Genomic DNA, 17321 nt, shown 5'->3' on the forward strand with positions numbered 1-17321 from the left:
TTAATAAGTAAAGGAGAAATACATTGAACAAAATAACCAACCAACTTTCTGCTACACACTAAATTTTGATCGACTGTCTTTGTCTAAAATAGTTATTCAGCTATAAATATAGAACACTTGAGCTAGAGTCAGAATACCTAGATTCAAGTCCTGGTTCTGCCATTAACATGCTGTGTGAACCTAGGAAGGTGAACCTATTAGATCAAATGAGAAAGGAAAATACATACAAAAATTATTAAATGGCTGTTAATTGCACACAGCGTAAGGGTTATGCATGATTTATTTAATATGACTGAGGCAATACACCAAATAGTTTTATTAACTTTTATCATAATTTTTGTATGATGTTAAATAGTGTTAGATAATTGAATCATTCGTTGTTGCTATTTTCAGGAATGTTTTAAAATGGCTTTTTACATCATTTAAAATGTCAGTTCCTTCTTTAACTTGAAAAGACACAGATTTTGGTCACCTTTTTGTATACTTGCTAATTATTACAGTTAATGACCTTGTCTTCCCAAAGCAGAGATGTTCTAAAATGTTCTAAATGTTCCATTTGATGTTCTAAAATAAATGTTACATTTGGTACATTATTTAGAATTACATTAGTTGGGCATTTTACCGATGCAAGGAAGAAATACGGAAAGTCATGGAGAGTAGAGCAACATGAGTTAGGAGAGGATATTTTGCTTCCATCTGCATAGTCTCTCCCTGGTGGGCCCCAGAACTTTTAGCATTGGAACGTATAGCAAAGCCTCATCAAGAAGTGAGACGTGGGATAAAACTTGGGTTCGAAATATCTACCCTCTTTTTCTTCTTCTGTCTCCTTCCCCACACTGAAATCCACAGAGATTCTCATTGGTCTACTCTGGTTCCCACTCACAACACACACACAATAGGCTTCCGTCTGAGCCATACTAGGACTCACTCAATATAACCCATGAATATTTTCCTTTGACTCAGATGCCAATTGATGGTCCTTAGTTATGGCCAGTATAGCAGAATAGGTTACATTAAAATTGTAATTCTCATGTTGCTTCAGCTTTATTTAGAAACAATTCTAGCTGCTCTCATGATAAGGAGGTATGAACAAGAACAATATCCATGGATACAGCCAATATAGCAATATGCCATTTTTATAACAACCAGAAACATTTTAATGTAATAAATACAAGTATATATGTGTGGTTTTATTTTCCCTATTTTTCCTTATGGCTCCCATAAAAATACAATAACTGGACCAATCAATGGTTATTTACCAAGTACCCGAAGCTCTTCATTTGCAGTTTGCTGTAGCAGTATGCATAACTTAATATGCAATGAAAAGATAAGATATAAAGGGATATATAATGTCAGGAAGCTTTTCATGACATTGCTCTCCTCCTCATAACTGAATATGTTTTTCTGTACTTAGAGCCATCGTCACACCATTCAAGTTGCTAACTTACTCATCTGTATTTCTTACTAGACTATAAGCTTCATGAATCCAAAGACTGTGTCTGTCACATTCACATATAGCCAGCATATAAACATAGCAAATGTTCAAGAAAGAGCTTTTGACTGACTTAGTGAATATGAATAACTAGATGCCCAAGGGGACCAAACTAGAATAATTTTCTATTATTTAAATACAAAACTCTGGTTAAATTTAAGTCTACTAAATTTTAGTTTAGCAACACTATGGAGTACTTATTTTCTATTCTTTTACCTGAGATGCAACTACCTTAATGCTCAAAGGCCAGTATATTTTTCCACTAGAATGCCTTCCTAAAAGAAAAATAGCGGGGAGGCTATGGATTAGAAGAGAGTCAAGATTTAGATTAACCAATCAATGTGTAGACTTTCTTTTTTTTTTGAGATGGAGTCTCGCTCTGTCTCCCGGGCTGGAGTGCAGTGGCGCAATCTCGGCTCACCAATGTGTAGACTTTCTATGGTCACTAGCATGACCAAACCATATCAATTTATTCAATTATTGCAATATTTGTATTATTAGTGTTTTGTATTATTAATGCTTTTTTGCAAGTATTTATTTGTATTATTAATATACTTATTAATATTTGTATTGATTTTAATATGTAATATATTATATATTACTTTTATAGAAATGTCAGAATATTTATTTAGAAATTTGTATATATTTATTATTTAGAAACATTTAACATTTAAAAATAAGTAATGTCCTAAATAAACAATGTAATGTTCTAAATAAACATTTCTTAGAAATATATTTGTATGCGCATGCCCATATGTGTACGTGTGTGTGTATGCCAGCTGTAAAAAGAAAATTCTCTACTTTGTATTTTTGATAATTAGAATTATAGTGGTGGTGATTTGCTTGGATATAAAACATTTGACAAACATCACCAGTGAATGTCGGTCTGATGTTATTTAAAATTAAAATATTATCACATATTAATATATATAGAAAAATAAAGACATGAAAAGAAATCAAGGCTAAAGATAAAAAGACATTTCTCTTTGCAACATCGGCAGTTGTAGTTGCGGCTCATTTCTCTTTTGCCATTTACCCTGTTCAAAACAATATCCTTTGTCTTGCAGTTATATCGATAAATTCTTCAGGCAGTCAGTTCCAAAGCTGCTCTCTGAAGATGTTGGAGCTCTGAGTCACTGAGGTTTAGTTTGAATTTAATGTTTGGTGTCATATTGATGCTTTTTAAATTGTGGACCATCATACCTAAATTTTTACCTAGATCTTTCCAAATCTAGGCATATCAAATAATATTAAAAAGCTAGCATTTATTTTGTTCTCATTCGTTTTCATAATTATATTGCTTGGTGTGATTCTGATTTTTTGCTGTGTTTTTTTTTTTTGGCTGATATCAAGGAAGGGATGTTTTTTTATCCACATAAATAAGCAAGACCATTATTGGATGTCGTCTACCCACATTACTGTCTGACCCTGAAGACAAATACAGTCAACTCACTTATGTGGGTTGCCAATTAAAAATAGGGAAATCTTACACATAATGAAATAGTTCTTGTGCTTCTCAAAAACATGATTTAATTTGCACTGATTTACTCATACATGATTTGGTATAGCAGTTTATTATCCTTACTATGCAATTCTATAGAATTTTACATTCAAAATCAGTATCTTGTTTTTGCTCCTATAGAACACAACATAAAGTGAATATCAACAAATTTATGATTACAAACTGAATAGCAATCATCATTATAGTTTAAACTATTTACAACTAGTACAATATTTATATAAATATTGTATCATATAAATAAATAAAACAACAAGTATTTATTCAGCTCATAGCTCTGTTGGTCAGAAATTTGGACCGGGCTGAACTGCGTGATTTTCTGCTGGTCTCAGTTACACCTACAAGTTCAGCTAAACCATTTTGCATGTCAAAGCAAAGGAGTGTGACCACCTATTGACTGAGGGTGTTGGGAAGCCTGGACTATATGTGTCCAACTTGCTAGCCTGGAAATTTTAACATGGTAGCCTTGTCAGCGGTCCCAAGAGGATCAAGAAAGGGCAAACCAAAGTATACAAGTAGTTTTCAAGTTGCTGCTTGTTTTATGTTTGCCACTGTTTCACTGGACAAAGTAAATCACATAGCCAAGTCCAGTCACCATGCAAGGGTACCAACAAAGGGCTTGGATGAAGAGGGAAGAATTTGTAGTTGCTTTTTAAGTCAGCCACAGATGGATTTTGGGGAAACTGATTCATGGATTCCTACTTTGCTGTCTTTTTAAAAATATTCATTTATTGTAATTAGAATTGATATTAGACAGCAGTTGGTAGCTTAGACAGCAGGCATTTCTGCTCTCTTATGCTGCCATGTTGTGAGAACTGGACATTTAGCTCACCTTCATGATGTTATGTACTTTATAATATGTGAATTTACTCATTCTCAACTTTTCCTCATTAGTTCATGTACTATTATTTTGGTTCATCAGTTGAGAACTCTGATACTTTTAGGCATTGGCCTCAGATGTGCTATGTATCATTAAATTATGTGATTCAAAGTCCTGCAAGAATAAAAGAATAATCTCAGCCATAAGTCTTGAACTTGGTTATAAAAGAGTAGATTGCAACTGTCACCAGAATCTTAAATTTTCCTCTCAGGGCATTTTAAATGATTAACATACTGAACTTCTTAGTAAATAGTTGGTTTTATGTATAAGTAAGAATCCAAAATAGTCCCTGGGTGGGTCTACCTTTATTTAAATGATTTTTCTGTGTTCTGAATATTGTGGGGTCTTCTATTTGGAATTATTGTGAGAATTCTGAAGTCCCACTTTGGGGGAAAAAATTATTCATTCCAGAGCCATAGACAACCTGTTTCTTTTTCTGTGGTTTCTTCCCTTCCTACTTCACTTTCCTGAGTTCATCCTATGCCATCTTTCTGTCCCTCCCAATGTCAAAGGTCCTGAGGAAAGGGCCTGGTGAAATGGACTCTGGAGTTAGACTGAGGCCCAACAGCCTAACAAGCCTTAAGTAAGTGTGTGATCTTTCTGCCTGTTTCATCCAGGTGTCACTAACTTAGTCCCATGGTCCAGCAATGACCTGTTACTTCTAAGTAACAGAAAAATAACCCCAACTTAAGTACAACAAAATAAAATGAAAATGAATTCATTGGGGAATCAGAGAAACAGCTATAAAGTTCTAAGCCCTTCCTAGAGCCTCAGGGCTAGAACTGGCCCTCAGAATGTTTTTCCTTGTCTTTATTTCTCTTTGCCTGTTGGCTTTTCCTCTCCTACTACTACAGGCAGATTCTTCCATTCAGTCAGGAATAATGACCAGCAGGATCCCTATGCTCATATCAGCTTAGCAGTCATTAAGGAAAGAAGGATGAGGACTGAGTTTCTTTCTTTCATTACCTTTGATTACTCTGGTTCCAGAGCCAAAAAAGCCTTTGTTATCATTAAATACAAGTGAAATACTACTGAATTTTACTACATGGCAGATATTGTTCTATGAGGTTTCCATGATTAAGTAATTTAATCCCCACAGGAACTATTACAGATAATCATATAAAGTAGGTATAATTCCATATTATACCCATTTTACAGATGAAGATATTGAAGAACTAAATAATGAAATAACTTTTCCAGTCACACAGCTAGTAAATGGCAGAGCCAGGATTCAGTATAGGGAAATCTACGCCAGGGAAAATGCACTTGTGAACCTCACATGGTTTGGAGGTTTCCTAAGTTTCTACATAGGCCCCTCCCAGGAAATGGCAATTCATGTTCTAAAACAGTTTTTAAAAACTAAAACCTAATCCTCTTTGAAAAGATAGTAAATTTGAAATACATTTATAGGTACATTTTTGACAGTGTGCAATTCAGGACTCAGAGTTGGAAAACAATTAACCTCAGGTTTATTTGGATAGCTGGAAAAATTAAAGGACTAAATGTAATTTTGGCTGGAGAGTAAATGATCATGTAAAGCAAAGACCTGTCCACAAAATTTTATGTTGGATTCATTCCACCTTCATTATGATTAGCCATGTTTGAGGTTTGCGTTGTTTCTTGTTCTATATGTGGGCATTAGTTATCTACTTTATAAAGAATATTTTACTGTAATTTTTAAAAGAAATACCACAAATACTTTGTACTATTGGATGTAAATAAAACACTTATATACAGTCAAATGACTTATAGTAATTTATAAATTAAAGTTACTTACTGTAGGACAAATTGAATCGTGGAGCAACAGGATTCTGTATCTTTTGAAATCTGGTGTTCTGGAATAAGCTACATTTTCATAAACGAGAATTTATTTTCCTGTCAACTCCCAGTTATTTTTTACTCTTTGTCAACTGATGTTCAGCTTCTTAATTTTATTTGAGCTGCACAGAATATACAAGTTTCTTGTTCTGAAAGCTCTTTTTATCTGTGAAGAGGCCGGAAAGAGGCTGTGCAGGTTAACGACTATCTCTTTCACCTCTGGGGCTGTTTCTTCAAGTCCAAGATCAATTCCTTTTTTTCTGACTACTGCCCTTCACAAACAGTAAAATAAAAGTCTTTTTGAAACTAGTCATCACTTATAAGACATGGTAAACAAAGACAAAGAAGAAAACTAACCATTCTGAAGTGAATTTTTGGCTGAAAACATTACTTATCTTAAACCTCCAGAGACTTTGTTATCCAATTTTATATAGAGTTGGTGGTTGGAAGTGCCATATGGGTTCACATTCAGATGAGAACATATTTTGCAAGCAAAAATAGCCACATGTATAGGTTTGTGAAAATCAAAGTAAATATACTAAAGGACATATTTTCAGGACTGAATCTAGAAGTTCTTGCAGTACAAAATTTTTTCCTATGTTTTTCCATATCAATAAGTATCAATAATCAGTGATCAATATCAATAAATATTGATCACTTGTGATATGTTCTGAACTATTTTAAATATTGGCCATGCCCTAGGAAAATAGGGTAAACTGACATGTATTGAATAACACCTGTGAGCTAGAAATTGTTATTCATCCATACAGCACATTTACTTTTCAAGGCTGGGGATGAAGCAGTGAGCTAGGTAGACAAGGTTCCTGGTTTCAAAGAGGTTACATTCTAGTAAAAGAGACAGATCATAATCAGGGAAACAGCATTCAGTCATGTGTCACTTAACAACGGGGATACATTTTGAGAAATACATTGTTAGGTGATTTCATCTGTTTGTGAACATCATAGTGTATTTACACAAACCTAGAGGGTGTATCCTACTACACACCTATGCTATATGGTATAGCCTATGGCTCCTAGGCTGTAAACCTTTACAGCATGTTACTGTACCAAATACTGTAGGCAACTGTAACACAATGGTAAGTATTTATGTATTTAAACATAGAAAATGTACAGTAAAAATACTGTATTATAATCTTATGGGACCACCATCATACATGAAGCTCATTGATGACCCCGACATCATTATGTGGCACCTGTCTGTAATTTCAGATACTAGTAAGTGCTATGAAGAAAATGTTAAAAGGGTGATATAATAGAGATAAGTCAAGAGGGGGACCCTGAGAGATAGGTGAAGGTATCTCTTAGAAGGAAATATTTGTGTCAAAACCTAAAGGAAACAGCTGCTTGAGCAAAGTTCATCATGGCAGACAGGAGGCAGGACTAGATTGCAGCTCTGACTCAGATAGATGGAGCAGCATGCAGAGGCTCATATCATGGAATTTTAGCTCCAGAATGACTGCAAGAACAAATGACTGCAGGAATCCCAAGAGGACCCACAGGCCCTCTAAAGGAAGTGGACTGTTCCTGCAGAACCTGGGAGACACCCCAAATACTGTGAGTCCCCAAACTGCAGAAGTGGGAAAGGGAGATCCTCCACTCCCAAACATACACCCCCATGGGGAAACTCAAGGTCTAGTTTGCAGGAGAAGTTTCTGACCTTACCTGGAGCTGAGTCAATTTAGAGAGCCGAGCACAATACAGGGCTAGAAGAAGCAGCAGGAAAGGCCCTGGGAGCCCACTGGGTCCCCAAGCAGGCCATTCCTACCTGGAACCACAGGGATCCTTCAGGAGGGTGGCCAGAGGTGCAGGGAAAATGCCACAGGGGAGTCTCCAGCTGAACTTTGTAACAATTTGAACCAAGTGAGAAGCCTCCTGGCCAGAATTCAGGGGATATTGGTGCAAGGGCTCAGGCAGGGCTTGCTTGTCTGACATAATGTAAAAGAGTCTTGGAACATGTCCTGGGTCCAGGGTCTAAAACCCCTCATGGCCTATGGAACACCAAGCTCTGTGCCAAAGGGTGGAAGGCTGCCCTGCCACACCACAATTTAAGCCCAGGGCATAAAACCCCTCGTGGCTTGGAGATAATCCAGGGCTGCATATGCTAAACCGTCACAGCTACACTTGATGTACCACTACCTTTCTACCCCCACGTCCTCACGTCCTCACCTGTCTACCCCTATGTCTGCACGTCCTCACCACCTGCTTCTTTGATTACCAATAAAGAGTGTGGGCTCCCAGAGCTCAGGGGCTTTGCAGTCTCCATACTAGCATTGGCTCCCTGGACCCACCCTATGTACTCGTAACTTGTCTTGTCTCATTCCTTTGACTCTGTCAGACCTCGTAGCCCCCACGGCCTGGTGTTGGGTCTGATCACCGCAATAGGGGAGGGCATGAATCTGGCATACAGCCTTCACAGGCAAGGGGAAGAACCAAAGCCCTTGCTTTCACAGCTGGGAGGTGGGTAGCCTGGGGCAAGTTCTCAAGCCCTGCTTGCTCACTGCCTGGAAACAGACTCAGTGCTGTTAGGTGGAGGCACAGTGGGAGTGAGACCAGCCCTTTGGATTGCAAGGGGGCTGTGTGAGGCCTGTGACTGCCAGCTTCCCCCCACTTCCCTGACAACCTGCACGACTCAGCAGAAGCAGCCATAATCCTCCTAGGTACACAACTGCATTGACTTGGGAACCTTACCCCCATCCCCTACAGCAGCCACAGCAAGACCCACCCATGGAGAGTCTGAGCTCAGATATGCCTAGTCCTGCCCCCACCTGATGGGTCTTCCCTTCTGTCCCTGCTAGCTGAAGACAAAAAGCATATACTCTTGGGAGTTCTAGGGCCCTGCCCACCACTTGTTCCTCTCCATACTACCACAGCTAATGCTTTCTGGAAAGTGTCACCTCCTGGCAGGAGGCCAACCAACACAAAAGTAAATCATTAATCCACCAAAGCTAAGAACTCCTCACAGAGTCCATTTTACCCCCCTGCCACCTCCACCGGAACAAGTGCTGGTATTAATGGCTGAGAGACCCACAGATGGTTCACGTCACAGGACTCTGTGTGGACAACCCCTAATACTAGCACGGAGCCTGGTAGACTTGCTGGGTGGCTAGATCCAGAAGAGAGATAACAATCACTGTAGCTTGGCTCTCAGGAAGCCCCATCCATTGGAAAAGGGGGAGAGTACTACATCAAGGAAAAACCCCGTGGGACAAAAGAATCTGAACAGCCTTCAGCTCTAGAACTTCCCTCTGACAGAGCATACCCAAATGAGAAGGAACCAGAAAACCAGCTCTGGTAATATAACAAAACAAGGTTCTTTAACATCCCCCAAAAATCACACTAGCTCACCAGCAATGGATCAAACCAAGAAGAAATCCCTGACATACCTGAAAAAGTATTCAGGAGGTTAGTTATGAAGTTAGTCAAGGAGGCACCAGAGAAATGTGAAGCCCAATGCAAGAAAATCCAGTACCAATACAAGAATTGAAGGGAGACATATTCAAGGAAATAGCATAAAGAAAAAAAAAACAATCAAAGCTTCAGGAAACAGACACACTTATAGAAATGCAAAATGCTCTCTGAAAAGTCTCAGCAATAGAAGTGAAGAAGTAGAAGAAAGAAATTCAGAACTCAAACACAAGGTCTTCAAATTAACCCATCCAACAAAGACAAAGAAAAAAGAATAAGAAAATATGAACAAAGCCTCCAAGAAGTCTGGGATTATGCTAAATGACTAAACCTAAAAATAATCAGTATTCCTGAGGAAGAAGAGAAACCTGAAAGTTTGGAAAACATATTTGGGGGAATAAAATTGAGGAAAACTTCCCCAACCTTACTAGAGACCTAGACATGCAAATACAAGAAGCACAAAGAACACCTGGGAAATTCGTCTCAAAAAGTTCTTCACCTAGGCAGATTGTCATCAGGTTATCCAAAGTTAAGATGAGGAAAAGAATCTTAAGAGCTGTGAGACAGAAACACCAGGTAACTTATAAAGGAAAACCTATCAGATTAACAGCAGATTTTTCAGCAGAAACGCTACAAGCTAGAAGGGATTGGGGGCCCTATCTTCAGCCTCCTCAAACAAAACAATTATCAGCCAGGAATTTTGCATCCAGCAAAACTAAGCATCACATGAAGGAAAGTTACAGTCTTTCTCAGACAAACAAATGCTGAGAGAATTCGCCACTACCAAGCCACCACTACAAGAACTGCTACAAGGAGCTCTAAATCTTGAAACAAATCCTGGAAACATATCAAAAGAGAACTCTTTAAAGCATAAATCACACAGGACCTATAAAACAAAAATACAAGTTAAAAAGCAAAAACAAAAAACAAAACACCAAGATACACAGGCAACAAATAGCACAATGAATAACAAAGATCAGAGCAGAACTACAAGAAATTGAAACATAAAAAAAAAGATAAATGAAACAAAAAGCTGGTTCCTTGAAAAGATAAATAAAATTGATAGACCATTAGCAAGATTAACCAAGCAAAGAAGAGACAAAATCCAAATAACCTCATTAAGAAAGGAAACAATTATAACTGACACCACAGGAATAAAAAAGATCATTCAAGACTGCTGTGAACACTTTTATGCAGATAAACTAGAAAAACTAGAAGAGATGGATAAATTCCTGGAAAAACAGCACTTCCAGCTTAAGTCAGGAAGAATTAGATACCCTGAACAGACCAATAACAAGGAGTGAGATTGAAATGGTAATTTAAAAATTAGCAACAAAAAAAAAGTCCAAGACCAGATGGATTCACAGCAGAATTCTACCAGACATTGAAAGAAGTGGCAAAAATCCTTTTGACACTATTCCACAAGATAAAGAGGGAACCCTTCCCTAATTCATTTTAGGTGAAGCCAGCGTCACCCTAATACCAAAACCAGGAAATGACATAACCAAAAAAGAAAACTATGGACCAATATCCCTGATGAAGATAGATGCTAAAATCATTAACAAAATACTAGCTAATTGAATCCAGCAGCATATCAAAAAGAGAATCCACCATGATCAAGTGGATTTCATACCAGGGATGCAGGGATGGTTTAACATACTCAAGTCAATAAATGTGATACACCACATAAACAGAATTTAAAACAAAAATCATGTGATCATCTCAATAGATGCAGAAAAAGCATTTGACAAAATGCAGCATCACTTTATGATTAAAACTCTCAGCAAAATCAGCATACAAGGGACATACCTCAATGTAATTAAAGCCATCTATGACAAACCCACAGCCAACATAATACTGAATGGGGAAAAGTTGAAAACATTCCCTCTGAGAAATGAAACAAGACAAGGATGCCTACTTTCAGACCACTCCTCATCAGCTTAGTACTAGAAGTCCTAACCACAGCAATCAGACAAGAGAAAGAAATAAAGGGCATCAAAATCAGTAAAGAGGAAGTCAAACTGTTGCTGTTTGCTGATGATATGATCATTTTCCTTGAAAACCCTAAAGACTCCTCCAGAAAGCTCCTAGAACTGATGAAAGAATCTAGCAAAGTTTCTGGATACAAGATTATTGTACACAAATCAGTAGCTCTTCTATACACCATCAGTGACCAAGTAGGAATCAAATCAAGAACTCAACTCCTTTTAAAATAGCTGCAAAAATAAAAATAAAAATACTTAGAAATATACCTAACAAAGGAGGTGGAAGGCCTCTACAAGGAAAACTACAAAACACTGCTGAAAGAAATCATAGATGACACAAACAAATGAAAACACACCCCATGCTCATGGATGGGTAGAATCAATATTGTGAAAATGACCATACTGCCAAAAGCAATCTACAAATTCAATGCAATCCCCATCAAAATACCACCATCATTCTTCACAGAGTTAGAAAAAACAATTCTAAAATTCACATAGAACCAAAAGGAGCCCACATAGCCAAAGCAAGACTAAGCAAAAAGAACAAATCTGGATGCATCACACTACCTGATTTTAAACTATACTACAAGGCCATAGTCACCAAAACAGCATGGTACTGGTACAAAAATAGGCACATAGACCAATGGAATAGAATAGTGAACCCAGAAATAAACCCAAATACTTACAGCCAGCTGATCTTCAACAAACCAAACCAAAACAGTAAGTGGGGAAAGGACACCCTTTTCAACAAATGGTGCTGGGATAGTTGGCTAGCTACAAGTAGGAGAATGAAACTGGATCCTCAGCTCTCACCTTATACAAAAAGCAACTCAAGATGGATTAAGGACTTAAATCTAAGACATGAAACTTTAAAAATTCTAGAAGATAACATTGGAAAAACCCTTCTAGACATTGGCTTAGGCAAGGATTTCATGACCAAGAACCCAAAAGCAAATGCAATAAAAACAAAGATAAATAGCTGGGACTTAATTAAACTAAAGAGCCTTTTGCACAGCAAAAGGAACAGTCAGCAGAGTAAACAGGCAACCCACAGAGTGGGAGAAAATCTTCACAATTTTTATATCTGACAAAGGACTAATATCCAGAATCTACAATGAGCTCAAACAAGTCAGTAAGAAGAAAACAAACAATCCCATCAAAAAGTGGGCAAAGGACCTGAATAGACACTTCTCAGATATACAAATGGCCAAAAAACATATGAAAAACTCTTCCACATCAGGAATTATCAGGGTAATGCAAATCAAAACCACAATGCAATACCTCCTTACTCCTGCAAGAATGGACATAATCGAAAAACGAAAAAACAGTAGCTGTTGGTGGGGATGGGGTGATCAGGGAACACTTCTCCACTGCTGGTGGGAATGTAAACTAGTACAGCCACTATGGAAAACAGTGGGGAGATTCCTTAAAGAACTAAAATTAGAACCACCATTTGATCCAGCAATCCCACTACTGGGTATCTTCCCAGAGAAAAAGAATAATGAATTAACAGCATTTGCAGCAACCTGGGTGAGATTGGAGACTATTATTCTAAGCTAAGTGACTCAGGAATGGAAAACCAAACATTGTATATTCTCACTGATATGTGGGAGCTAAGCTATGAGGATGCAAATGCATAAGAATGATACAATGGACTTTGGAGACTTGGGGGGAAGAGTGGTAGAGGGGTGAGAGATAAAAGACTACAAATAGGGTGCAATGTATAGTGCTTGGATGATGGGTGCACTAAAATCTCACAAATCACCACTAAAGAACATACTCATGTAACCAAATACCGCCTGTATCCCAATAACCTATGGAAAAAATATAAAAAGAAAGAAACAGCTAAGCAATGTGTTCAGAAAAGAGTATTTCAGCGAGAGAGAACTTAAATGCAAAGACCATGAGATCTGTACAGACATTACCCCCTTTAATCCTCACTATGTTTCTGTAAAGGAGGTAGTGTTAAGCTAATTTCATAGTTAGCAAAATGGAACCACAGAACTAACATACAGAAGATCACTTTGTCAGCCAGCAAACAGGATGCCATGATATGAGCTCAGGGGTCTCTGACTACCACCAGCCTTCTCTTTCTGCACCCCTATGCTGCTTCATGGGATCTAAAGCACAACTTAAATGCATGTCACTGCAAGGAATTCCAGAGGAAGAGAGGTTCCTATCCCAAATATAGGTAAATCTCCTAGATGGTCCTGGTTCTTTGTTTTCTTTCTACTAATAAATATGCAAGAAAGACTTATTTGGATCTATTTGTTTAGTAATTCATTCAATAGATTTTTTGAGTGCCTATGGTATAACCGTACTATTTGCATTTAAAGTTCAGAATGCAGCCACAGTAAATAGTATGAACTATTTTCTTTCAAGGAATTGAGAGTGGTTTTGTTTTTAGTATATTGTCAGGAAATCCGAGCAGTATAATCCGCTTTGCCAAAAGTTACATGGAAGTATATAAAACTATTATAGTTTTAAAGTCTTCCTGTCAGTTGGCCGAAAATTATCTGTAACATTTAATATCTGACTCTGTTTGGAAAGAAATACCACCAACCACCTTTTTAATCCCCTTTTCAGTGTTTTGGGAAACATAAAGTTGGGATCTTTTCATTCATTTGCAAAATAAAACAGTATTTTTGAAGGCATTGATTTATATGTGATTTAAGGCATTGAATTGTTTTATTATTGAGACTGTCTCTGAACTCTGAGAAATTCCAAGGGAAAGAATTAAAGATCTTCAATTCAGCCTTGCCTAAATCTACTATTTTCAACAAATTTTTTTTTCTGCTGTGCTTTCTTGCATATTTTCTTAATAGATAGATAGGACAATGGTACAGCAGAAATAATGAATGTTTGTCTGCCACTTCCATTAAATATGTCAATGCTTTTATGAAAGGTAATCTATGGTTACTTAAGCCAATACCTGTATTTAGTGCTCAGTCATAACCATTCTCATACCTGGAATCTAAAGAGGTAGCATCAGTAATGTGTACACACTGAGCACTTACTATTGCTCAGTAGAAAGAGAAATGCTGCTGTATATTACGCTACATTTTTCATAGTCTTTATAATGTTTTATATCTAAATGTATTATTATGTAGTTTCACTGATCAGTAAGAGAGCTAGATCATGTAGGCCTTATAAGAACGTTGGCTTTTACTCAAAGGGGATGAGAAACTATTGGGGGATTTTGAGTGGAGATGACGTCATCTGGCCTTTGTTTTTAACAGAACAAGTCTGGCTGCTGTTATGAGTGTAGATCAAAGGATGGATGGATAGAAATGAGGAGATGAGATAGGTGGCAGAGCGATAATTTTGATGGCAGATCTTAGTGCCTTTGTATAGGGTAATAGAATATGCTAGAGCCTAGAATACAGGCATCAAGCTGTTACGAGCTTGGCATTTTTACCACTGTATCCCCAGGATGTGGAATCATTTCTGGAGTATAGCAGGAGCTCAGGAATTCTTGCTGCATGCATGAATGGATGAATAGATTGACAGTTTTTCACACTTCTGTCTTCTCCCCGTCTGTTTATTACTTAAGTTTTAACATCTAAGCTACTTTCCTCATCCTCACAGTTTTTAAACTAAAGCAAAAGTGAAACAAAAGCAAAACACCCAAGTTTCTTCTAAATTTAATTGAATTCAACGAGTCTTTTTTTAAAGTACTTTTGTACTTTTATGTGGTTTCTTTGGGCTATTAAGGACATCAAATGCCAACAGAATGTTCTAAGACTGTGAGATGAGATTGTTGCTTAGGGTCACAGCTATGCCACAGCACCAGAATTTACTTTAAAATTAAAATTGCTACATAGATTTAATTTCCTCCTCAGAAGGGCAATAACCTTTCAATGAATCAGACTCAGCTTTTTCTGCTTACTATAAATGGAACCATGTGACCGTTACATTACCAAGTGCATAAATGGCAGGCTATATTAGAAAAGTTTGGGGACAAGGAGCACAAGAATGTATTTGGCACACAACTTTTTTGTGTGATAAAGAAGAGAAATAAGAAGACATGCAAACAGTTGTATTGATATACATAAGGAAACACTGAATAGACACAGAAGCAACTAAAAAGGCTGATTGCAAGGCTCAGGAAATAAATTGGATAGACAGGGTAAAGTGTTTAATAGGAGATTTTTTAATATCATTTTGATGATCATGTAAATTATTACAGATTTAATTAGTACATAAATAAATAAAAATGGCATCTTTTAAATAGCTGTGGGGGGCAAGGGGGCAGGGACAGTAGGGAAGAAGGGCCTAGGGAAACTTGAAGTGAAGCAAGTGTTCATTTTGCCACTTTTCCAGCCCTCATCAACTGCATTTGGAGCTGAGACTTCTCAGATGAAGTGTATATGTGTTAACATTAGTAAATAATAACCAATCACATTTTGTTCATCTTTTTTTCTTAAGGAATAAAGAAGCATATGTTCATACGAATGCTGATTCTTAAAGGGCTAGAAGGCCAGTTGAAGAAGACCAATCTGTAGAGATGCCTGGGAATTCTTTGATCTTTTTGGAGGCTAAAGGAAGTAAAATTCTGCTATGGAAATTGTCCTATTATATTTGTGCTTTCAAGAAGGGGCTACGAGATTATGAGGTTTTGCAACGTTGCCCTCCTAGTCCTGTGTACATTGCTGTAAAGACTCCCAGGCATGGAGGCCATCACTGGCACCGTTCCTCTCAGCAGTTATTTGGGTGTGAAGTTCCTCACTCCTGCAAGGCTCAGCCTGGAGCAGCATGTCTACATGACCCACCTGCGGAATCTCCCCACTTGTCAGTAACAGCTGTGAAATCTGCCCCTGTTGTATTTAGGTAAGAAATTTCACCAATGACAGTAACACCTTACTCTTGTGTAGAATTTTATATTTCTCAAAATGTGTTCACCTGTGTTATTTCTTCTTACATATTCACAGAAACTGAAAGATGGAAAAGATCTCAGATGCTGTGACCCCCATGTAACAGATGGAGAAATTGAATCCAAGAGATGAAGTGACCACTTTGCCTAAAATCAAATAGCCATGTAGCAGCCGAGCTAAAACAAACAATCAGTCCTCCTGAATCCTAACTCAGTGATTTTCTCTTACTATCATATAATAACATCCATTGTTTTCCTGAGTCTCCCCTATCATTTTATTATTATTCTTGACCCGTTCATATTAGTTTTTTTTTCTTTTATGGATTAAAGGTGACCTTAATCAAAATTTGATACTTATGTAAGAGTGATATAAAATAACTTATATCTATATTTAATAATTTCTTGTTTTAGTTGATGCTTTCAGAAATTGCCAGAAAACAGATTTTTTTTTTTGGCACAAGCAGTTAGTTTCATCTTCATGTTCCCTCTCTTAACATGCTGAAAAATTAAGCATAAATAGAAATGCTAATTAGAGTTGTCTTCCTTGTCAATGCTATGATTGATATTTGACCTGTTTCCTATCAGATTTGCCACAAGCTAGAATCTTCTGAGGATTTCTCCCTCATATATATTCTCTACCATTCGGCAGACACTAATAAAGGGTGTCAAAATCCTGGCAAGAAAATGTTTCTTAAAGTCATAGCTGATTCTAGACACTAAGTAAGTCAAGTTTCCTATTCCATAGTGAAAGAGAAAAAAAGCTTTCATGTCTAAATTCAGTTTTAATAAAAGGGAAAGCCTTATATCCAGGTCAAGGTCCAATCCACTAAGATTTGAATCTATTGAGATATTGTATCTTAGAATTCAGAGCTTGGCATGCTTAATATTTAGAAACATGTTAAAAAGTTAAAAGCGTTGCACAGTTAGAATGACATCACTGTAGAGGTGAATATTTTCAAAGGATTCTGATTCCATTTTGACAGCTTTCTTTACTTGACATTTGTAGGCTCCATATTTACTAAAGGGCTGAGTTGGTGCCACAGCACTAAAAGGTACATCCTCTGGTTATTAAAAGAAGTATGATGAAAAGTGTCACTTGGGAACATGTGGGACTTCCTCTTGATTGATTAAAAAAATACTGTTTTCCTCCCTCACTGATAATCTCACTCCATGTTGCCAATATTATATCAGTTTTCTGTATGATTTCTTACTTGAAAATGCTACGGTAGAAGTGAGAGTCTGAGTTTTTTTCCTGGCTCATTCTTAAATGTATCCCCAATATCTCTTTCGTTTTCTAAATTAGGGAGGAAATTAGGACCCCAGCTTCC

General features: G+C 37.2%; 1 protein-coding gene across 1 annotated transcript in view; it reads left to right on the forward strand.

Moving 5' to 3' along the window:
• Window positions 1–15878, forward strand: part of LOC100581890 (ALG10 alpha-1,2-glucosyltransferase) — a 33708-nt gene extending 17830 nt beyond the window's left edge. The window contains exon 3 of the mRNA XM_030804649.1: window positions 15549–15878. Within this exon, the coding sequence (XP_030660509.1) occupies window positions 15549–15554 (6 nt within the window). The 3' untranslated portion in view covers window positions 15555–15878. The remainder of the gene's footprint in view (window positions 1–15548) is intronic.
• The last annotated feature ends 1443 nt before the right edge of the window (window positions 15879–17321 follow it).

This window comes from Nomascus leucogenys, chromosome 23, assembly GCF_006542625.1.
Source record: "Nomascus leucogenys isolate Asia chromosome 23, Asia_NLE_v1, whole genome shotgun sequence".
Classification (NCBI taxonomy): Eukaryota; Metazoa; Chordata; class Mammalia; order Primates; family Hylobatidae; genus Nomascus; species Nomascus leucogenys.